The sequence below is a fragment of the Apteryx mantelli genome, chromosome 2 (genome assembly GCF_036417845.1).
Source record: "Apteryx mantelli isolate bAptMan1 chromosome 2, bAptMan1.hap1, whole genome shotgun sequence".
In the NCBI taxonomy this organism is placed as follows: Eukaryota; Metazoa; Chordata; class Aves; order Apterygiformes; family Apterygidae; genus Apteryx; species Apteryx mantelli.
Genome location: NC_089979.1, coordinates 130222619 through 130247684, shown reverse-complemented (window position 1 = coordinate 130247684; position 25066 = coordinate 130222619). Strand labels below are relative to the sequence as shown.

Sequence of the window (25066 nt, the reverse complement as noted above, 5' to 3'; positions counted from 1 at the left end):
ACTAAAACCTGATTGAATTATGGGAAAAAAAAAAAAATTGGGAGGGAAGGGCGGGGGGGGGGGGAGGGGGACGACTACTATCATCTCCACCAGAAGCAAAAGCTAGAGACACATACTTGGTGTTAAGTACCCAGCCAGCTTAGGACAAGTGTAAATGAGTCATACCATCTGTATTCACATTCAAAGGACAGTCTGGCAAGATAGCAGGGAGAACACAAAGCAATATGACACTCTCTTCATAATGTTATGGAAGCATTTAAGATGGGAGTGGAAGAGACCTATCAGGTAAAATAAAAACCATCTACAGAAATGCACAGATACCTAACGTAATATTCTCTCAATTTTCAATTATTTGTAGAATTCAAGCCAGTAATCTACAGTGCTACAAAGACACCTATATACTCAGGTTTAAAAACACTGCAGAGGCTGATTAATGCTTTATTTCACAGTTAATAGTTGAACAGAGTAATAAAAAGACAGCCACAGCAGAAAGCAAATACATTTGAGTAAGAACTAATTCCAGCCATCAATAATCCAGAGAAAAGCTATTGGAAATACTGATTTGTTACAAAGATAAAACAAAAACATTGGCAAAGAAAAAAAATAAAATAGTCACCACTCTGGTGAGCAGCCTTCTAAATCAGGGTGTGCTGAGAAGCAGTAAATGTGGTAACCACATAGGAACAAACAACAGGGAACTAGCAAAGGTGCAGTGAGAGACCAGCTCCAGTCATCCTACATCGTGCCTCACGGGAGTATGGGAACAGAAAGAACAAGACAGAGCAATCTCTAGCAACTGAAGCAGTGTGCCTCCGAAGTGTGCCATTCCCAGAACACCTGGAAGAGGTGTGCAAGTGGGGAGGGGGGGAAGGGGGGAGCAGGACAGAATTCATAAAAGTGGTAAGATGCAAAGGCTCATAATGAAACAAATGACTAATACTGGAGTAACGTGCAAAGGTAAGTTTCTGTTCAAGTCCTCTATACCTAAGTACTCAGAAGGCTGAACTTAACACTATTTTTGTTCTAGTAAAAGCTATAAATCTTAAAATACAAAGCTCAGCTTTACTTTACATCTCAGGATATGCAAGTCAATGTATTTGGCTGCGTAACACTGCCTTTATATATCAGAGAAGAACGTGAAGTACTAAATGATGCTAATGAATGTTTTAATATAGTGTGAATGCAGAGCTTATTTATGGTTACATTTAGACTACAGTACTTTCAGATGGCTTCTCACATTCTCCTTCTAGTTTTCCTGACTTCATATATCTAACAAAGATGTGACAACAGTCTATGCTTTCTTAAAATAAAAGAAGTCTGACCCATTAATTATGGTTTATTCACTTAATTGCTTAATTTTTTGGTTGGTTAAAATCAGGTAACATTATTTCAGATCATTCTGCAGGTTGTATTAATAGCACTTACAATTCCCAGCAGATTTAGCAGCCAGCAGATATTCACAAGGATTGTGAATCACAGCCCTCAGCAATCACAGTTCACAGCCAGGCACATTAACACAAATCTAAAATCATTAATGTATTTACCCAGCTGTGAGCCGAGAAGATTGGAGGCAGGGGGTGGGGGGAATATGTCACACCACTTGCTCAGTGACTCTACCCACTTACCAAGGACTGCTGCTCTGCAGAGCTTCACAGGCAAAGGAAGCAGTATCTCTTAAACTGTTTCATTTTGAATCGGAAGAACTCTCAGAGATCATGGCAAGAATCTCATATCATTTTTAAATAAAAGTAGGTTCAAAAATAGATTTAAGAGCACTCCTGCTGTTGAACCCTATTTAAGGAGTTGCTATTCAGGAAAAAGCTTAGGGCTTCAACAGTTGCTAAGCATAAAGCAAGAGGTGAAATAATGAATTTGCAAGCCTGAAGAAAGATCCCAAGACTCCCAAGAGTCCCAAGGATGAAGCATCCCAAATGAGATAAGTGGAAACACATGTTGATCCTCCAATGTTCACACAACTACTAAAAAGGAAAAATGATAAAGGCAGAAAAGGAGCAGGACCCTCAAGAGATTCCAGACACTTATATCTACATGCTAGTTCAGTGTATGCACATGTATCTCTTGAAACTACAATTGTACATACAAAAAGCCATATCAATTTTAAAATGTCTTATGGTATACCTGGGATTGACGCAGCTTTAAAAATAGACTTCAGCTCAGATATCATTTATACTGCCCTCAACTGTGCTTTTACAAGCATTTTTTGTTAAGTATTTCAGAAAGAATTTCAAACTAAAAATCTGTGAAGAAAGCAAAGCAAGCAGAAGATGAATTCTGATCTGGTATTACTTTAGAGACAGATAAAAAGTAAACAATAGCATTGCTCCTTGGGTTGAAGGAACAAGTCTTTAAATACTATTTCACACATCTTTTAGCAAGGTAATTATCTGGATAAAAATAAGGAAGCGTGCTATGAGTCACAGCAGCTCATAAATAAATCAACTCATCAAGAAAGTTCACAATCAGAATCTACTTTTTAGAACCTACAGCTACTTTTCAAAAACATTATACTTAAAGACCAGAAAAGAGTAATGCTCTCCAATCTGAACAGATGAGATGCTTGTCACATTCAAATAAGAGACTGCGATTGAAGAAGTGATGTTCATACAGGTTAAAATCAAAGGGACCAGAGAAGAAAACACAGTTTCAGGAGATTTCATTCAAACTGGAAGTCTGACTGCCATTTTTGCTCATGATAGATTGCCTCTCAAAGGTTAGTTAGGCTTCACAGAAACCTTAGCACTTGAAACACAAGAGGGCTGAAACTGAGGAAGAGTTAAAACACCTCAAATTACCAGAAAGTCACTGTTCCATACAGATAGCTGTAACACATTTTAGAACATCTAGGGAAAAGGACAGTTAAAAGTGAGTGATGGGGGAGAGGGAAGAGAGCATCTCATACTTCAGCATCTGGCAGAGAGCAGAGATTAGACTTGACCAATAGAGTGAGTGAATGCGTATGATAGCAATGTGGCAGCTGCTGAGGGAATCTGGCATCAGCATGTGACCTATAATGAATTTAAAAAGTACATTATTTTAATCATCACATTTTAAACTTTCACATGTTTGAATTTTAACATTTCCATAGTCAACCTAATACAAAGAGGGAAAAATAGGAAGAAGCATTAAGAACCTTATAGAGACTACTGTCAGTCTATACGTCGATCAGACAAAACGATAAAATACAGATCCCATTCAAAACAGAGCAAGCATATATTTGTGAAATAGAAGCAAGTGGTAGGCATAAAAAGAATGCCTACTCGAAACATTCAGCTCATTCACTAACAGGAACAAAAGATCATAGATACAAGTTTCTTTGGAAGTTCATTCATAAGGGTATTTCTTCAAAAATTATTGAAGGCAAAAATAAGAAGTGCATCCAAATGATGGATCTTTAATGACAAAATGTTACAACATCTAATGAAAAACAGCGCACTGAAGTCATTTCTATATTGCTAGGCCAACAACCAAAGCAGCCTTCATCTCCTTAATCATACTGACTTACATAGATGTGAGTATGCCTTCAAAGGTCTGTTTAAAAAAAAAAAAATATATATATATATATATATATGAGAAAGTATATGGGGTAGGAAGCTCTCTAGTCTTGGAAAGCCTGCAATTTCATACAAACATTTTCAGCACTGTGAATGCACATGCTTTTTTGTTATCTTACCAACCTTTGGGCTATTGTTACAGGACAAAGACAGGACTTCAAGGTGGGATGGGGGAAGAGTCAGAATTCACTCCTTCACTTTCATCAAAAGTATTCACTGTATCTATGCAGGATGGTGATACAGTTCAATGATCTACAGTTATTATTTTCCCCCAAATGCAAACTCTAAAAGAGAGCTGGTCAGCAGACTCAAAAGAACATTTCCAGAGTGCAGATGTAGCAGCACCTATCACCCTCAGGAGGCCCAGAGCAGTCAGGGGCAGATCCAATACCTCAGTGACAACCATGATTTGCATTTTCTAGCTCAGCATGATTCAATGGAAAATCCAGACGGTATTTTCATACACTTCCCAACTTTTTCCTCAAAGGAAGCAAACAGTTGCTTGGACAATATGCACTGCCCAATAGGCAAACACCTCTTTTGCCTGTACCCTGCCAAATGCTTAAAGTTTAAGGCATGATTGGCACTTCATGTGAGTACAAGAGGGAAATTGGAGCTGTGTTACCTGCCACACACAAGTGCTGCAGTTGATTCCACCACATCAATACAGCCTGCAAAGGGAGAAAAGTCAGGTGCCTCTGACTGCCAAAGTGGATCATCCTGCTCTATCAGGTCAGAGAACCACCATGCCTCAGAGCACAACTTTAAGTACAGCAGAATAGGGTCCTTACAAAAAAAAAAAAAAAATAATAATAATAATAATAATAAAAAATGAGTACAAACTGTTTATTTAAAAGTATTACTGCATTTCATAGACAGTGGAATGCCGAAATAGAAGTGGAAAAGAGATCAAGTATTACAGCAAAGTCCACAGGTGGACACAAGAGACTCCCAGGAAATTATTCCAAAATAACTTATGCCATGAATCTAAAGGAGATTATTTAAACCCAACAACCTCTTGTGTGGACTCGTTTATATTTCAAATGGCCTTATATTGACTAAACAGAATTCAAAAGAACTCCACGCAGAACTCCAAAGTCCATTCAGTAACCTCCAAATACATAAGTGCAGTGTTTAAATAAATAAGAGTCAGGTTTTTCCTTGACTGATGGGGACACAAAGGGAACTGTGGCACATGTAAGTTTAAGTCTTTAAAAAAAAAAAAAAAAAAAAAAAAAATCCACACACAAAACCTTCCTTGGGGTGACAAGGAGATAGGCAGAAAGGGATAAGCAGGGAGAGTGTAAAAGCTTTTACAGGTGAAGACTAGGACCTTCCAAACATAGAACTAAAAGGTAATACATGCTAAATACAGTGTGAGCTGAAACAACCAAAGCCAACCAAGCCAAAAAAACCATCCTCGTAAATGAACACCACAGGGAATGTACCACATCTCTCCATAGTAGCAAAGCAGCACTGCTGCAGTTTCCTCTATCCTCAGTCCTAGATTGCTTAAATCCATCCACAGTGTGAAGACCAGAAAGCTATCTTAAATACATCTCAGCAAAGAATACACCACCTCCATTAATCACCAGACTAACCCCGCTAGTCTTGAGGCTTCTTTAGAACGTGACATCTGATCAGTTTGCTATTGCTGTTTTTAAAGAATTTCTACATTTGTTTAGACCAAGTCAAATTCAAGTGTATTATCTTATTTTGTATTTCTGCTTTTCAGATGCATTTAAAAAGAAATGTAGTTTTCACATGATAACCTTTCAGATGTGTTATTACTTTTTATTAAATTTGGTATATTTTTACATTTGCAATTCTATAGGGGCATTTAATAAAAACAGAAAATCAACTAAAACAACTTCAAATAGTTTTTAAATGGGCCAATAATTAAAAAGCTTACAAAAACATCTTCCATGAAGCTGAATTATTTTATGAAGGAAATATTATGGACAGTCAGGCTGCAGAATCAATCATTTCCGGTCACTAAGTCCTTCAAAATTTTAGAATTAGTACAATTCTATCAAACTTGCCATCATAAGTTTTTTTTTCTCTCCCCCCCATCATCTTCTCATTTTCAGCTCTGAACAAACTAAGTAACAGGAATAACTAAAGTAAAGAAAATATAATTTGTTCTGAAAGAGACTACTGTTGTCTAATGCCGATTTCAAACAACTGACTTCCACAAACTTGTTCCAAGTGCTTAGCTCATGACTTCTGTCAGTGAAGCAGTTTGTATTCAACCCTTTGGCAACAAATATATACTACTTAAGTATTATTTTTAAATTATTTGAATATCAGTAGATACCATATTTAGACCTTAATAAATGTAAGTGATATTCCTACATATTCCTAATATTTTTTTTATAAAGTTTTGCCTGTCCTATTCTCTAAATCCTCAAACTCCCAAAGTTCCCACAATCCAAGCCAATAAACCACACTGAAAATAGATCAACCTTTTGTCTAGTCTTATCACCAAGAGCCTTTGTACAACATAACAAAAAAGCACAACAGAAAGTACTCTCTTATAAGATATGGAACATTAAGTACAGAGTAGCATAAAATTTACCACAAGTAACATTTAACTTGCAACCTTGGAGCTAATTTTTTAAACATGAACAGCCACATAAAAGTATGCAAAGCTTTGGGAACTCTTCTAACAACTTTCAAGTATTTCAGCATAGCAAATTATTTTTCAGATTTTTCTGTTCTCTCATATTCCCTCCTCTTATAAAGGAAAACCAAGAGAATTTGGAATCAGATATTTAGGCAAGCCTTCTTAAATATCAAAATACATTTCTTGTTAACACTTTGACTGTTTTTTTACTAAAGATTTTGCAATCTCATTTTTTTTTCCAACAGCCCAGTGTTCATTTGTTTGCTTTACACTCTATATCATTGATGCGGGTTTTGACACCCAGTGGGAGCACTGAGGAGGTTTCTATGCACCAGTCATCTGCCCTAGAGCCCACAGCACAGACAGCTGATCTGCTCGCGAAGCAGCCCCTGAACGACAGCCTCACATTTAAGGCAAATCAAAAAACGGTACTGATGAACAGTTTCAAGAACAAGTGTGAAGCACAGGCTGTAACCGGATCAGTTACCTTAATACCTTAATTAAGTCATTCCCACTTCCAAGTCAGAGCCCTTAACCTCTAAAAACCAAACAAACAAACAAACAAAAAAAACCCAAAACACACACCACACACACATTCTTTGTTTTTTTTTTTTAATCTCAAAATATTTACAGCAAGGATATGTTGTAGCAATCATTATGGGTGTTATACTGACAACTATTTTGCTGAGAAAGTTACATGCAATTTTATTGTACCCTTATTTTCTGGAGTAATTATTTTCAGTATGTTCTTACAATCAAAGGAGATGCTCAATTTTTTAAACCAACTTTTGTAGTTTTATCATTATATTTTTTTCCAGAAAACTAAGCCTCAGTCAAACGTGTGAACAACCTTATCCACAATCCACTGAATTAAACAGCTTTGGATCATGATCAAACTGGGATATGAGATGAAGCGAGGAACAGTTCATCTCGATAATATTTGCACAATCAATGCACTTAAGTTGTGTTATCCATATAACTGTAATAGGTGGTATGTGTACATGAAACAAATTGAACCACAATTTTATGTTGCCATTTCCCATGGAGCTGAGATTAAAACAAACTTTCTCCCATTACAGAAGACTTTCACACTATTCTTCAATTGACATGCAATTATTTGTGCTTTGCTAACTAATATTTGTACAGATCCGACCAATTGCTATTTTAGTTCATTCTAATTTAGTTATTTTTCTACTAGCATATTTTCTTATTAGATACTTTCCCACCCCAAGCATATATCTCAGGAAGATAGAGGGATCACTAGTCACAACAGGCATGACTCAAAGCTGTCACTGGATGGTGTCCAAGAATTAGAGCTGCACACACAGAAGCATACATGGGAAGTAAGAAGTTGAAGGGCTTTCTGTCCATACATGTTTCTATGAGGGAAAAGGCTGCAGCAAGTTCAGACTACTTTTGGTATACTGTTTTGGGGTAATTGGACTACCTGAATAAGATTTTACACTTTGACCGTGACCTGAGCAGAGATGGAAGAGAAGAGAGAAAGTCTTTTTGATATCATTTTCAGGCCTTTTAGAAAATGCAGCAGCTAACTTCCAGCTGTAAAACTGAGCAGTACAGGTGATCAGCCTAAAAGGGGGGGGGGGGGAGAACCCTAAGAAATGCTGCAGGAAAACTGGCATGCAGTTGTCATATAAAAGAGGGGAAGAAGCTGAGGTCCTGAAAGGCAGAACATGTGGTAAACAACTGTTACAGAAGTACTTTTCTTCTTTCAGTGTTTTTCTGGTCAGTAGAAGTCAACATGACCGGTTATAAATACAAACACAAATGTTCTTCAAATTCTAGGTTCTCTCAAAATTAAAAAGGAATTCACAACCACACTCCAACCCAAAAGCAGTCAGGAAAAGACAAGAAAATTAAGCACACTGCCTAGTTTCAAAACACATTCTAGGAAGTTTCAGACCAACAGCATTAAAGTTATCCATTTGGCACTAACATCTCTTTCCCACAGAGAAAACTCCAAGGCAGACCACACTCAAGTTCCTCCACTCCATCCTCGCAGCCAAAAACCAAAGGACAGTCACAAAGGACATCTCTTCTTTGATTTCTGTCACAAAGGAAGACATGACAGTAAGTTTAACTGTGCCAAAACAGCCTTTGCTAGTTCCCACTTTGGAAAACTTTGAAGGAACAACTTTATACTTATATACTAACCTAAATAATTGGTCTCTCCCCTCCCTTTTCACCACTTTGCAGAGGAAAGGAATGAGAAACTGCTTAAGGTCAACTGCAACTAAATATCAAACCATGTCCTTACACAGGATATTAGAAACCCAAGTTTCAATCGTTGTTAGAGACAGACAGACACACACAGAACTGTATCACTGAATTCCATCCTAAATTCCCCAATTTTTACCATCTTACTAAAATGTACCTTCTCCAGCCAATTTTAAACATGGGGGTTATTCAAGGCAATATACTCCAATCCCCCCCCCCACACACACACACACACCAGAAATGACTGCATTTGCTTCTCCTATCTGCAAGCTGAAAATGTTGCAGTGTTGCCCTTCACTGGGGTGGATGACTTCCAAGTCACATAATTAGCACAGTTTTAGCATCTAATCTGTTAAAATAACTGAATTACAAGAAAAACGTATCCTAATATTTCTTGCCCATACTGAATCTTGCTTGCTGCTGGCCATTTTCATTGTTTTTTACCTAGCAAAAACAAACAAACAAAAAACCCCAAGGCAATGCAAATATACAACAAAGCAATTTCCACCTCACTTCTGCAGCTACACAGTATATTATTCAAAATAAGAACCTAGTGTTTTCAACATTCTGTGATATATTGCTTCAATGCTATACTATATGCATTGTGCTCTATACAACACCTACCAGTAGATAATGAAGTTTTGAGGTCAGATTAAATCATTCCAGCACCACCACCTTTTTTCATCCATTCATCCATCTCACTTTTGCAAGCTACCTTTTCCAAAAATAAGTGCTATCAGGCAACATAAGGGAAGCACTAGTGGGCATTATAATCAGCATATAAAACCAGGCTTCTGTAAACATATCTAAACCCCACGTATTTCAGAAGTGGCAACAAGGGCTCCCACAGTATGCAAGGCTGAATCAAGCAGATACTTCTCAGATCTTTTCTGGGGGCACATTCCTTCTGTCTTTGGGTTCAGTTAACCATGACTGACTGGTGCCACAAGTCCAAACTTCAGGACTAGAAGATTTGTTTCTGCTTGTGGTCATTCAGGAGGTAGAGAGTCAAGTTTCTAAAGAACTTATCCCAGAATGGCAGTGCCAAAATAACTTTGCAACACCTCCAGTCAGCATTGAAGACATTACTGCTAATACTGATACGGCCAGTTTCCAGAGAAGGGTAACTGAACTCTCTTCTGACAGTCTCTACAGACATTGCCAGCATTGCTATTCCTCCTGTCATACTAACAGATACTATTTCTTTGGCTTATGCAAGTTCCAGTGAAGAGCTTTATAGAGGGAAGCACATCTAACTGCTCCCTTATGTAAGGAGTTGGATATTGAGACAGGAAGCTAGCAAGATACCCTAAATGCTTACTGTATTATCTACAGTCACTGCAACAGCAAAAGACACCCTCACAGATGAAGCTTCAGCTGAAATACACAGACTTGCCAAACCTTCTTTGACAGTCAGACTAATGTTTCTGCAAAACGCTTTAACTACTTATGGGCACAGATTCAGAAACCATGGTACTTCTACTTTGATGCTAGTAGCTATTCTTTAATTACGTATGCAACACATTTAATGCTTTAATGATTACTAAAAGAGCTTTAAAACATATGTAGAGCATCACAGGAATTTCATTGACTTCAGGTAAGGAAACCTCAGAACTGTAAACTGTTCAATACAAACTATGAAAAATTTTGAAGTTTTTAAAGCAATTATGGGCTGCTAAGCATTGAGAGTGGGGCAGGGGAAGCCAACACAATGCACAAAGTCCAAGCCCATTAAAAAAAAAAAAAAAAAAAGTGGCTGCATGCCCTTCCAAGATTACAAATTTGTTATACTTGATTCAAAACCTTTTTTTTTGCATCTTGGTAAAAAACACACACACGACCACACAGTAGAAGTCTCTCTTCCTTGTATTATTCACAGTGTTAGTTCAACATTAAATGTTGGTAGAGCCCCCTTTGTGTTGTCGAAAGGTGCAGCATGTAGAAAAAGGAACCAATGCCTTGAAGCCACAGCAAACCAAGCTCCCCAGAGCAGCTGGGCACCTGTTGCTTTCCGTATAATCCTTGAACATAAAGCTCCAAAGTTCATCAGAAAGACAGCTTTGCTGATCATTGATGCTGACAGCCTGGGAGGTCCTAACGATTTTTGTCCTCATTCTCATTTCAGTGCTTCAGAAACCCTTTCTTCCCCTTTCTTTTTCTCTCATTATGAAGACAGTTTCAAAGAGCTCCTCTCTTGAGCTCCACTTCTTATGGAGTAGATTAACTTGACTATTTACATCCCTGATTGCAGTAATTAGAACTTGTGGAACTTATCGTAAGAAAAAGAAAGAATAGACATAAATGTCTATGCATAAGTCATAAATGCTACTTATTCTTTACTTGAAAAGTTGTATTTTAATAGGCTTCTCTTACTCTGTGATCTCATAAGTGTTAGATGTTTTAACAGTCTGTGTAAAACTATGTGCTTGTGGATGGAAGGAAAGAGAAAGCATTAACAATCCCGGAGGAGGAGGGGAAAGAGTAAATAATGAGTTGGGTGGTTAATATAGGACCAGGAGTGACGCAGGACAGTAGTAGTATTTGCAACCCTGAAGGAGGCAGACAAATGAGAAGAGAATTTGTTCTTCTAGAAGCCCTCCTTTGATATTGGAAAAATATTCCCCAAAACAAAAGAACATGACTCAAAAAGTCAACAGATATCAGTAGTGCTATTTAACAAAACACTGCTCCTGGAACAGAGACAGGAGCAAAAGAGACAGTGCCAATATAATAGTCTAATTTGGCAAAGACTGCACAGCAACACAACTATATTAAGCTTAAGACCTCTTTCTACTGATCCTCATGTTTTAGCAAGTATAGCGAAAATTGAACAGTTACGAAGGAACTAGAGGCTAGAGGTAGGGATTTCCATTAGCGTGCTATTTCTGAAGCGTCCTTGTAGCATGACTCGGGGCATTTATCTCTCTAATTCAGAACAACAGATTTTTTGTTTTTTTTCCTTCATTTTAGCTTACTAACAACACTTCTTTGTACGATGACATTATTGAGAGAATGAGGGGTTAGGAGAAGTGGAGAAAAAGCAACAGACACCATTACACGAGATAGAGGCAGGACAGAGCCATCAAGTGCACAGGATGAAAAGGGACAGGGTTTGCATTGACTGCCTGCCCACTCCCATGAGCAATGGGCAGAAGAAACAGACGATCCAGAGGTGGGAGAGGTAAGGAGGAAATACTCACACTACACATACCAATTACCCCAACATTAAAATTCATAAGTGCAGACTCAATATTGTATAATGACAACGCTGTGAATTAGTTACAGGTTATGTTAGCCAATAAGACTTCCTGAAAGTGTTTCTTTCCCCCAGTTCAGCTATCTGTCTATGAGTCAGAAAAATCCTTGATCTCTTGTACTACCTGCCACCAGGTGACCAGTTAATGGTACCAGCATAGACAGAATTATTGAAGTGCAGTGGACAAACAGTGGAATCTTAAAAACAAACCACCCAGCTCTTCACAGTTGCTAGAAATTCCATAAGCTCTCAAAAGGCTTAGTCTGGCCTCAATGCTCCAACTACTGTAATTTGTTTTTTATACTGTAGTGCTTAGTATAATCCTTCCTGTGTCCCTTTTTCTTCATTCATTTAGATATCGTCTTATCTTCACTTTGCCAAAGTGAATAAAAAAACACCCCCTGCCAATAAAACAGATGGACCCATGCTTTCTCTTCTGCACCAAGTGGAAATGAAGTACAGGATCTCAGCACAAAGTGAGAATGAACCTCAAGTATGACTGCAAAATAACCAAGAATATCTTACAAGTAAATTCTCATCAGCTGGAATTAGGAAGGCCATTAAGTGATGGCCCACTGTTTGAAAGTAAGGAACATTAATCATTTAGGATGGCTTCACAGCAGGTCAGGGCACAGTCAGAAATGGACTGGCCTATGCAAACAGGGAAAGTCATGTACAAAACCTGAACATCCACCAAGTTCTCCTATTCAAAGTCAGTTTACAATCAAGAGGTATTCAGTCCCATTTTGCGTAGGAAAGCTTGTTTCCCCCATCCCAGTAAACCTACTTCTGAAGTTTAATAACAAACATAAGCAAAGGGGTCTGGGGTTTTTTGTTGTTTGTTTTAGCCTACTCTAAAACTGAGGTTTTGGCTACTTGCCATACACCTCTCAGATTCAAATACAGTTTCAGAAATTTAGTGAGAAAGATAATTTGAAGTGTTTACACTGCCCTAAATTCAAAGGTTTTAGTCATCTGAACAATAATCTTCTTACATGGTAACATTCAGGCAATTCATGTACATACCAGCAGACTGTAACAGTGCCTAATTAGTGTAGAAGTAATCAATGAAAATCTAAGATTATATTCAATACACAGTAAAGAGCATCTCATTATTACAGGAGAGAAGACATCAGCTACCTTGGCTAACAAACATTTCAATTAATCCATAAGCATGCTGCAGATCAGCTATTTTGCATACCACTGCAGATACTTCCTCTTAGCTCACTGAGCCAACTGGCTACAGTGGTCTTGCCTTCCTTTCTCTCCCCAGCTACTCAATCCCACATCTCCTGCCTTAGCTCTAGTTTTTGTGCTGAAATGGCTCAGTGCAGTATTCCACTATAAGCCATCAGTGCCTAAGCAATCACAACTGAATTACCAATGTTAAGCAGGTATATTCCCACTCCTTGGCAGGTGTGTTAGTACCATTACAAAGGAGAGGAAGAATAACATTCCCTGATGTTTTGGAGCTTAAGTATACTGGATTCTGTCCTCATTAACACAGAGGTTATGACAAGATAGCCAACTTCAGATGTATCTTCAAATGCCAGATTAGAACTTGCCCTCCACCCTCACCACTATAAGAAAAAACAAAAAAAGCAAAAAACTCAAGAATACACATTACAATATATGCAGCACCATGCTCCCAGCGTATATTAATGAACTGCTCTGTTCATTTTTTTCCTTGAAGTTTGTGTGTGAAACAATTTTCTTATTTGTATTATGATACATGTTATTTAAACACAAACATTATAAATAACTTTGAAATGGTTAGTCATTGTAACTAAGGCAACGAGTCTCCCACTCAACTTCCAGAAATAGGAATAGAGGAATAGAAGTAAGAAGAAAATAAAAGTTGGCAGGAGCAAGAAAACAAATGATCAAATATTAGTTTGGCCTCAGGAAGACCCAGCTGACCAGAGGGAAAAAAAACCATAAATAAAAGGTAGACAGCAGCTGAGAAAGAAACTAGCTGCTAAAAGATGAAGTAGAAGATAGGAAAGGGTATAGTACTAAAGTATTTGATTTCAGAGTCAACTTATTCCACAACCCATTTCAGTCAATGGACACAAGAACAGAAATTTGGGGATATAACTATCTGTATCAGACAACAAATCAAGAGTTCAGTCTCAGCAGTTATTAGTTTCCAGCAGAAATCATCAACTCTTACACAAGTGCTAAGAAAGTTAGTTCTTCATAGGCAAGTGCACATTTACCTCAATGTTTCCCTCCCCCCCCAATATTTGTCTCCAAGTAATGATTACAAACCTTTGATGCAATGCACATGAATAGACCTTTATATCCTCACAGAAGGCCACTGAGTTAACAGGATCTGCCATAAGGATCAGACTGCAGAATCAAGGCTTACTTTGTTTCCTTTTATTTATTCTTTTTTATTTCTTTTCTTCACTGAGAAGAACTGCTTGTTCATAACTCGGAAGTTCTTCCTTATTGTCAGTCTGATCCCCCAAAGAGAACCGAACTGTGGAACCAGGTTCTCTCAACATGTTCTAATGGAAGAGTTAGTAATTACTCTGAGTAACTTGAACTCAGTGTATCTTGTTGTACAGAGTTTTCCATCAAACAAAGAAACTTATCTTTTCAATACACATGAGTTCTTAGCCTGGGAAGATGAGAATTAGCAGGAGACTTAAGATATCTTGATAAGTACTATCACAGCTTCCTAATTTAGTTATCTTGTATCCAGTTAAAACAGTTTAGATGCAGATTTCAGGAAGAATGCGTGAAGGAGAAGAGAGAAGTGCAAAGGTTGGTTCTCACCTTCAACAAGATTCCTAAAATTATTTTTTTAAAAAACATCTCAACTTAAGAACAACTTCTACAAAAAAGACTAAATAAATATCTCCTTAAACTACATCTGAACAGAATTTATAGAGCAATACCTAGCAATTGCATTCCCACCATAGCCCTCCCTCATCGATCGGCAGCAACTCCTTTTCATCACCACAGGAGACCATTCCTCCTCTTAGTGCAACAAGGAACTAGCCGGGACATTTATTCTTGGCATAAATTCTAAAAGGATGAAGTCTAATGCTGGCAGTAATGAAAATAGCAACCATAGAGGCATTCAGAGCATTCACTATGACACTGAAAACATTTGTTTAACTGCCAATTGAGTAAGATCCATCTTAGCTAAGAGAAAGATATAAATGGGCAATAAAAAAAGTCAGTACTCTCACTGCTCAAGGACTTTTAGGATAAGTGGTCACTCTAATAACCTCATGCAGTTGCTGTTAATACTCTGATCCCTTCCACTCACATCTGACTTCTGGGAATAAATACATCTCAAGCACAGCCTCATAGTCCTACAGCAAAATCCCATACAAATGGCTTTCAAATGCCTGATGTTACCAGCCCTAAGACTTGTCCCTCTCTATTACATATTTAAGATATGGAGAACAAAGGAAATTGATAATTAAAACTAGGATGTATTGAAATAAAAATAAGGCTTTACCAGTTACAATGATGCTGTGTCCAACGAATTTTGCCACAAATAGTTATGTAGTTGCAGAATTAAAGATTCTGCAAATTTTGATCAGAGTGTTCTAACATATCAACAAAACTATGCTGAAATACAAAAGACTTATGGTAGTCTAAAAGACATCCATTAGGCACATAAGCAGGTAAGTTTTGTAACAGGAAAGCTATGAATCCTTCAGTTATTGACAATCCAATTATTCTTACTGAGTAGGTAAAATTTTGATTGTATTATACCTTACATATAAGACAGATTAATGCACAACTCTTTAAAGCAAGAATTTACCTGCTCTAGCAAACTGCTAATACACTTAAACTATGACTGGCCATCAAAAAAAAAAAAAAAAAAAAAACCACACTTAACCTTTCAGAGCCATGCAGAGTTGAGAGGGCTTTTATACAGGAGATCAAGACCTACCATTATGAAGACTCACAAGCATATTGCTCTCATTTTTTGTTTTTCAAAAGGTCTGATAAAACATCAGTGAACCCTGACCTAAAATTTGCATTCAGGGCAATTTGCTGCAGGACAGTACCATCAATTTTCAGGAAGAAACAGCAACTTTTCTATGGCCTACCTCCCTCTCAGTTGGAGTTTTAGTAGCTAAAGCAGCTTCTCACCTAGAAAAAAACTGGTATACAAGCACCAATCTATGAAGGCAAGAAAAACAGAAGAGAACATACCTTATGATTAAGGTACACTTACTGTATTTCATCTCTACTTTGAATGCCCTAACATTAAATGACAGGATTTGCAGATTTGCTGCATCTCTTCTTTTAAACATGACCGATGATTCACATCAAGCCAAAAGCAGTGAGAACAATCTAGAGCCTCTAACTTGCCTCCCCAATGATTGCTCTTTCCATCACAGTTAAACAGTTTGCTAATGAGCATTACAGGAATAAACTTTACTCAAAGTGCAAAAATTACACGTGAAACTGAATTGAAAACATGGCTTGTTTTTTGATACCCAATATCATTTGAAAGCAAACATAAGTCACTTTTGAAAGTGGAATGCACACCCTACATTACTTCAAAACTTCGAAAAATATCCCTACCACTTTGTAGAATGGAAAACTGGCAAAGTATAGGTAGTGTAATACAAGTTTGTAGAGAATGCTGCACCTGCTGACTGCTTGTTCCCCACAGAAGGATCTGCTCTTCTCAATGCTTGTAAAACCTCTGTTCTGAAAGTTGTGTATCATATTGACCTCCAAAGCCAAAAAAGCATTTGAACTTCACAAACACGTTAAGCATCTGTAGGATCAAGGCTTTGTTTATCAGTGAACAAAGTAAATTAAATCAACTGAAAGTGGAACTGGGATTTCATCCTCTGAGCTCAACTAAGAATCTCAAAAAAAGAATTTCTCAATTCATTGTAAGGTCAAGGGCTGCTTTTACAACAGCTTGCAGTACCTTAAACCAAACATAAGCATACCTAAACCAAACATAAGCATAAGAAAATATCAAGTTGCATGTACGCTGTAAGCGTCACCCTCCCCAGCATAATCCTGTGATATTTAAATAAGCAATACAGAGCCCTTCTGGCTGATTAAAGAATGAAATCAACAGGCTGATGTAGGTTTGCCAAAATATATATATATAAAGAGAATTACACTAAAAGAAATAACACTTTATTTAGGAGACTTATTGTTCAAGAACATTATTACTCTTCTTGCCGACTACTGCAGAAGGAAAGTTAACAAGTCACTGGAACAGTATTTACCTGCTTCATACTAACTGAACAGTACAAACGCTATAGCAGTCTTTGTGTTCATTCACAAAGTACAGCCACCACTGAAGAAAGACTCACAATCTGAGTTACAAATGCACATGATAATTTACTTGGTTCTAAATTAACACCTCAATATGAAATGAAGTATATAGTTCAAGTAAACAAGAAGCATGTTTCATTGAATATGAAAGATTAACATCACTACTTTCACACAGTACCACGGGTTGGTTTTTATAATGAGCAGGTGGTGTTATTATCTTACTACAGCATCTAATCCTGAAGTCAAGATATCTTGCAGCATATTGTTCCTGCACAGGAATACTGACCTGGAGAAGTTCTCTCTAAATAATAAAGCAGAAAAATTAGTACAATTTCTAATGAATTTTGCTTTTATTCCTAAGAATAAAAGCAATAGATTTAACAGTACTTGAAACTGAAGTTCCCTATACAAAATGAAAAGTTAAAGATTAGCAACTGTACAAACAACATAACAGTTGCTTCTTAACCTCTTGTGGGGAATAGCACAGTTTATTCTTTCAGTACATTCATTTGTTAACTCTTGCCAATTTTAAGTGAAGTTAGTTTGCAGTAATTGACTTGGACAATGTCCAGCAGAAACCAAGCTGCTGCTAAAAATCATTCTCTCTACAAACGTCTCTTTAAAACCAGTATGCTCCTTCACGTTCCTCCCCCCTCTTCCCCCCCCCCCTTCAAGTGAAAGAACAGCTCAATTCCCAGTATATCAATGCATATTTACAGATCCATAAAGCCTCTAAGAATCCACCTTGTACTTCTGGATTAAAGTTTATGTTACCACGCAAAGTGAAAGCCTCACATGCATTGCTCTGTCAGACCAGTAGTCCCATAACGTCCAGCATTTCACTCTAACATCAGCCAATAGTAGGATCTTTCCAGATACAAAGTTTTAAAAATACAGTACTTTCATGCTAACATAGAGATGATGTTTTTTCCTAGTTATTTCATAGTGATTACTTGCAGAATAATTAGATTTTTTGGTTCTGATAGAAGTGCTTATTTCATAACAGAAATGAACAAGATTTCCATGGAAAATGCAGTAATAAAATAAAAGCCTAAAAGAAACCTGACTCAAAGACATGAAATGCATTTTGGGTCCACAATAGTTGCTCATTCATAGATAAGGTTCTAAAAATACCTGAGAATTCTCTAAATTAAAAGAATACAAAACAGCAGGACATAATGGTCCCAACCCTATCTTCCTAAACATTAAAAAAAAAAAAAAAAAACCAACAACCAGAGACCATACAGTCTAAATGTAATAAGAGATAGGTAGACACAGACTGATAAAAGGACTACAAGGTAATGATGAGATGATACTGATCAGCATAATAGACACAGGATACCAGTTGCCTAACCACTGCCAGGTTTCTAGGGGTTTTCCCCCCACACACCTCTTTTTTGTTTTTTCTTCCCCAAGCATTACAGTCAGTTATCTTAAAGTGGAATATCAAGAAGAACAATATAGCAGGTTGTATGAGTTTTTACAGAGAACTTGCTCTAACACAGATTAAAAAGCATAGGAAAAGATAAAATATATTTTCTAGGAAACATCATTTTACACACAGCAACTGGTAAAGCAGACCCTCCCACCTTTGTATCTTGATACTGTATAGGAGACAATAGGTAGGACAGAGGAGACATCAGAAAAGAACAGAGCAGCAAAGACAAGTATTTTTCATAAGCTGGGGTGGAAATGGAAGAGTTCAGGAAACAAAGAAGGGTGTGATGTGATGAAGGCAAACACCAGAAAAGAGGGGGAAAAAAACCACACCTTCTTGTTTTTAAAATGGGAGTACGAAGTCAGAGAAGATGTGTCAATACCACAGAGTAGAAAGACACAGCAGCTGAACAAAAGATTTTAAAGGCCTGAAACTGAAATATCGCTACGTGAACGGAAAAGAAGGCTAGGTCTTAGACACATGAAACAGAGAGAAGCAGCAACATTCAGATCCAAATTTGGGGAGGAGAAGAGTCAATTCTCATTCATTAACACACCACCTTCCGCGGCAGCTCCCACACACCCCAAGTCAGGCATGCACAAACCCCAGCACCTTAAAAGAAAAACACACAAAACCTGAGAGTCACTCAGGCCCACGCTCTCCTCCTCCGCTCCCACGCGGGCGATTCCTCCCCGGAATAACGGGGGGCCGGGGACACCCGCCAGGGACAGTCCGTGGCCCCGCCGCCTCCGGGGGCTCCGGCGGGGCAGCGCCGGGCGCGGAGCGGCGCCGAGGGAAGGCGGCGCGCGGGGCCGCCCTCGGGTCCGGTCGGGTCCGGTCCGGTCGGGCCGGGCCTGACGGCGGCGCTGGGCTGCGCGGCCACCTGTGCGGCCCTGTTACCTGGGCGGGGGCGGCAGGCCGCGCCACCGCGGGGCCGGGACGGGGGGGGGGTGCCGGCCACCCCCACGCGCGGAGCACATGGCGCCGCCCAGCCGCGGCCCCGGCGGCCGCAGCCATGCTGCTCCCCCTGCCCACGGCCTGTTACACACGCACACGCACACACCGGGGGAAGCGGTGGGAGGGGGGGCGCCCGCCGCGGGCACCGGGGGGCCGGGAGAGTCGCACGGCCGCCACTTCGCACTCACCTGCTCGCGGAGTTTAAGGAACACCATGGCGAGGCCGCCGCGCCGCGCCGACCAGCCGCTGCCTCCGGCCACCAACGACTCCGCGCCGCTCCGCCCCGCTCCCCCTCCCGGCCCGCGCGCCGGCCACGCCCCCTTGCCGCCCCGCCCCCCCCCCGCTTGCTGCCGCTGCTGGCGGCTCCCCCGCGCCGCGGCGCCACTCCGCGCCGGGGCCTCGCGCCCAGCTCGCGCCCCGCAGGCGGGGGGCGGGGGAAGTGGCTGGCCCCGCCCCTCCGGCCCCTGCCACGCCCCCACGCTGCGCCACGCCCCTCCCGCTCGCGAGGAGCTTCCTGAATCAGGCTCCCGCCGGCATCAGAAGCCGCCCGGCTGGCCCCAGCCCGCACCACCAAGGGCGGTGCTGATTGGGCCGCGAGAGGCGGGGCGGAGTAAGGGCGGCGCTGATTGGCGGGGCGGGCGAGGCGGGCTGGCGGAGGAAGATAACGTGAGATGGGCGCGGGAGGGGGCGGCCAGGCCGGGCGCGGCGCGGGGAGGGGAGCCGCCGCCGCCGCCGCCGCCGCCGCCGCCGCCGCCGCCGCCGCCGCCGCCGCCGCCGCCGCCGCCGCCGCCGCCGCCGCGGTTCCTCTGGAAATTGTCATGGTTTCCCTCTCCTGGCCCTGAGCGCCTTGCCGAGGAGAGCCGTGGAGGCGGCCAGGACGGGAGGTTATTGTCGCGACTGCGTTTGAGCTCCGAATTTGGCCCTCAGTCGGTGTCTTCTCCCTCTTCCCTGCAGCCCTCTTCTTCCTCTTCCTCAGCAATTCCCCTCTTCTTCAGAAATAACCCCCGGGCTTTCCCTGGGAAACGGCTCCGGTGCCTCCCCGCCGCCCTTGGGGGCTGTCGCCCAGGTCCGGCCCCAAGGCTTATGCGAGCCCTTGTGATTTTCAGGGAATAAAGCAGCCCTCTTTTAGCATAAAATAATATAAAAAAAGCAAGATTTTTTTATGAGAAAGCTATCTAAAACTTTCTGCAGAATTACTTGGCAGTCTGCTCCATTTGAGGCTTTCTGACACTGGGGACACATTGCATCCCAGGGATGGTTTAGGCCCAAGTGCAGGTGCTGGTATTTATGTGGAGTCGTGTTGTGCTCCACATGTGTCTCCTAGAAAAAGATGCTCTTAACAGAACTAGGGTTTTTTCCCTAAAAATATCACAACAGACTGAAGAGATTGGGATTTTTGGAATTTTATGCTGCAAAAAGCACGCTGATACGAATGTTTGAGTTTTCTTTCCTCTAGCTTCAAAACTTCTAACACTCCACATATACTTAAAGCTCCTTAAAGACTTTAGTATTTCATTAAAAAGAAAGAAATTTTGCAACTACGTGTGTTTTGTGTGAACACTGGTGTGTGTATTTTTGCCCTCACTCATGCCCCCGGGACCCTTTGTTGTTGGTTCCCGTAGGAGCGTGGAATGCAAGCCTCTGCTCCTGATCCCTTGCAACACTGGAAGAACTTAAGGGCTTTCCGTAGGCGCTAGCTAAGACAGATCTTCCTTTGTCTTTGAATACTGGTGCCCTGGTGAGGGGTTGCCTGTTTAGGTTATTTTAAGTAGTTTAGATTGCAAGCCTGTTTTACCAGAGAAAGGAAGAAACCTCAACATTTTCACACTTTCTAAACCAGTTTTGTTGACATCTAGAGTATGTCCTGAAATTCTAGTTACAGAAGTGTTTTAATTAATTTTAAATAGCCCCCTTTTTAATACTTATGCATTGCACCAAAGGTTTTTCATTCATTTGTGAATGAATGCATGTTATATAAAAATACAAAACAGGTAGATTTTGACCCTATGCAAAATGACAGGGATAACAATATAGTAAAGGTACTGATGTTTGTGGAAATTAGAGATAATTTTATCAATGCAGTCAGCGAAGGAGAAAATGACATCCGGAAACATTGTCTTTGTCTGTCCCCAAATTAGACTATGCTACTTTTCAAAGTGAAAAGAGTGTCTGGGAGTTGATAAAGTTCTACTTCCTCCTATGAGGCTTATGTATTTATGGAGTTATTCAGAAAAAAAAAATCTACTCTCAGTTCACCCGCTATTTAAGTTTAGAGTAATTTCTATATATAGGCAAGCCATCATACATCAAAATGTGGCACTAGGAGTCTCTATCCCCTCTTGCCCCTTAAAGCCAAGGCACTGTTCCAGTAGGGGAGTGGGCATCTTTATGTTACTGGCCCAGGCCCACGGCCTTCACTCAAACGTTCATAGCCTATAGCTAAGACCAGGCCTATTGCTTTCATCATATAGGCTTAAATATTTCACCAACAAACTGAACTCTGACCCCAGATCATTGCTTTTTTCCATATGTATAAAGATAACATAGTATGAAAACATTTAAATGATAAAGCATGCAAGTTACACTACAGATCCTGGAAACATCTCTGTTTCAGTTTAAGCACCAACGGTTAATGAGACTGCTTACGAACACAAAGGTGAGTAATGCAGAAGTGGGGGGTTGTGTCAGAGTGTTGCTCCCCTGTTGTTAATCAGTTACATACAGATACTTTTTCATAAGTTGCAATATAAATTATTTTCCTATTCTTATGCTGTATAAAACAGTTCAAACAATTATTACAACTTGAACAAAAATGTATAACGTGATAAAATCATCAATAATATTATCTGACCTGATAATTGCCCACAAAATACATCATTTTACTTCAGAGTAATAGAAAAAATACAAATAAAACTCAGAAGTTAAATGTAACACTGCTGTAAGGAAATAAATACTTCTTGTTCATTTATTATCGTATATTTCAGAGTAACCTCACCTGTTATTTTTAAATGCTCTGTTCTTATAAGTTACAAGGTAGGTAATTGCACAGGAACATTTATAGAATGTTTCACAGAAGTGAAACACATATTAGAGGTGTATTATTATTATATTATGACATACAAATATACTAAAAGCTGTGACATTCTGATAATATTCAGAATATACTTCCACAGAAGTTAGAAATTTCCACAACACCTTTTAAATCAGATGGTTGGTAAATTATTAGCAATGCAGCACCCCTGAGGGCACACTTTTGGCAGTGTGAAGGGCTTTAAGTGCACAGCTCCCATTAATGTTAATGTTAAATCTTCACGCTGTAACTTATCCCACAGTGTGTAACACTACCCAGTGTTTTAAAGACAGGACCATATGTGCTGCACTGAAATTCTTAATGGGAGTGAATTGAAGAGACTGTAGAAACCTCATATTGGAAATGTTTTGCATACTCATCTGGAATATATTCATGATTTATTTAGTTTAGTCAATAATGCCTGTATACTTAGCTCTTATTAAGAGAGGATTTCAACCCCAATGAAGAATTTTTTTTTTTTTCATTCCTCTACATGGGTAAACAGGCATAGAGGTCAACAGACTTTAACAAGGTCATAGAGTGAGTCACTGTCGTGGCCAGGAATAGAAGCCAGAAGACCTGATTGCTGCTGCTGTGCTCCAGCCACCGTCCCGTACTCGTAAATCAAAGCAGGGCTAATTTCATTTTTGCACAGAATACAATGTGTTTGAAATCAATATAATTTTATAATTTCCTATAGAGGGATGGGTTTATCTTTCCAACTCTCCAACAGCATTGCTAGGGTGCTAGTCTTCTGATGGAAATCATACTCATTTTATAATGGTATCCTAGAAGCATCGTCATAATGGTTTTTACACATGCTCTGACATATTTTATCCATCAAAATCTAACACAGTCAAAGTTTTGTAATTCTGCCACCAAAGATTACATTTTGAATCACTGGATCTTCACATTTCCTGACTGTAATGGAAACGTATTGGTATCATAATAGCATCATCAATCATATATCATCAATTGGCATTTCTGAAGCAGCATTATGTTTATGGATGCTTGTTCAGCCAATTTCATCCCTGTTTGGTAGAGAACGGAGAGAGAACTCCGGTGCCTTCCTTATTCAGTGCACTAATGTAATATCCAGAGGAGGGTTGGGCAAATGTGAATGTCCTTTGTGCCATCAGCCCAAGGCAGGGGCCTGACAAACCGCTGTGAGTTCATATCAGGGACCTGTTCTACGGAAAGTTCGAACAGAAGTGGGAGAAAACACAAAAGAAAGAATGTACAGAGTGGGGCAACGATGATGAGAGATTGCACCAGCTGCCTTTAATGGGAAAAACGTTGCATGATGTTTGGAAGACGAGCTTGGTGTGCCCTTATACTGCCGAATTACCCGCATTATGGGAAAATGACGTATTCAACAGGAAGATACAGTTGGGATTTACAAAGGTAGCTATTTTGGCTTGAACTTTCATATTAGAAATCTTGTTCACTTAACATTTCTTTTAGTTTAAATTACAGGCAACTTTTCCCCCATAAAATTAAATTTACCTTCTTCAGCAGGATAGAGTAGACTCTGAAAGAGGCATAAGAAAGATGTAAAGGACTCTGGGCCTTGTGTTGACTTTTACACAGTGGAGAATTTTATCCTAAATCTTTTTATAATGTCTTTTTATAGTAAATCTGAAAAGCTTGTCCAAACATTAATGAAAAGAAGTTGTACACCTTTGGGAATGTAATCATAAAAGAATATTAATATTCGGTAGTTGTAAAGCCAAAATGAATCCAATAAAAAATTAAAGAAATTGTATCTTTAAACTGAACTGAGAGGAGGAGAGAGAAAGAAAAGATATAATTTAGCATATTTGCTAGCGTGTGGCACATTCTAAGACATGTCTCCTTCTTAAAACACTGAATATCAGCACCCAATGCACCTTGATACCAACTTACCTTGAATTAGTGTTTATAGATTAAAGACAAATGCCTCCAAATATCCTCTTCATATGCTCAGTGTGTGGTCAGTATTGACTAACTGGAAACTCTCGTGGGATGTGATCTTGCAAATTATTTTTTCAGATTCAGCCAGTTCTTCAAAGAGTAATAGCAGAAGTTAAGCACAAAATGGAATGACTTTGGTCAGTCATCTTGGTGAGCCCAAAGCCTGCACACCATAAAAGTCTTACCTGGAGGTTTTAAGTGGCCTGCTCCCCAGGGGTATTTTGTCAAAGATGCATTTCACCAGAGCGCTGCCAAAGGATTAAAAGGAACTCTGTTGACAATAGTGACTTTCAACTAAGAAAGAAAACAAAGGTCCTAAAGGTCTGAACAAGAAGTTTCTGAGCATTTGAACTCTTACTTTTTGATAATGGATGATGTAATTCTAATATCCCGGCCAGCTGCTCCTGTAGATAAGAGGACTTCTGCATACATACATTGCATCTCCTGAGAAGCTGTAGATGCATTATTGATCATATCCTGTGTTTTGCTTTCAAAGTGGTTTGGTTTCAGTTGTGGGCAAAGTGATTCCAGTATGTAGTTTACATATCTGTTTGTGAAGCTCTTTACTGCTACTGACAGGGGGAAGGGGGAGGGGGGAGAATGAAAAGGCAACTCTCAAATAGCCAGAACTCAAGTTGGAATGAACACTCTGAAGATTAGCTACTATATACACTAAACA

At 39.7% G+C, this 25066-nt stretch overlaps 1 protein-coding gene across 1 annotated transcript in view; it reads right to left on the bottom strand.

Annotated features, from left to right (window-relative positions):
* ANKRD28 (ankyrin repeat domain 28) overlaps positions 1-19629 on the bottom strand; it is a 131234-nt gene extending 111605 nt beyond the window's left edge. Inside the window, exon 1 of the mRNA XM_067291538.1 lies at positions 19553-19629. Within this exon, the coding sequence (XP_067147639.1) occupies positions 19553-19579 (27 nt within the window). The 5' untranslated portion in view covers positions 19580-19629. The remainder of the gene's footprint in view (positions 1-19552) is intronic.
* Positions 19630-25066: the final 5437 nt, after the last annotated feature.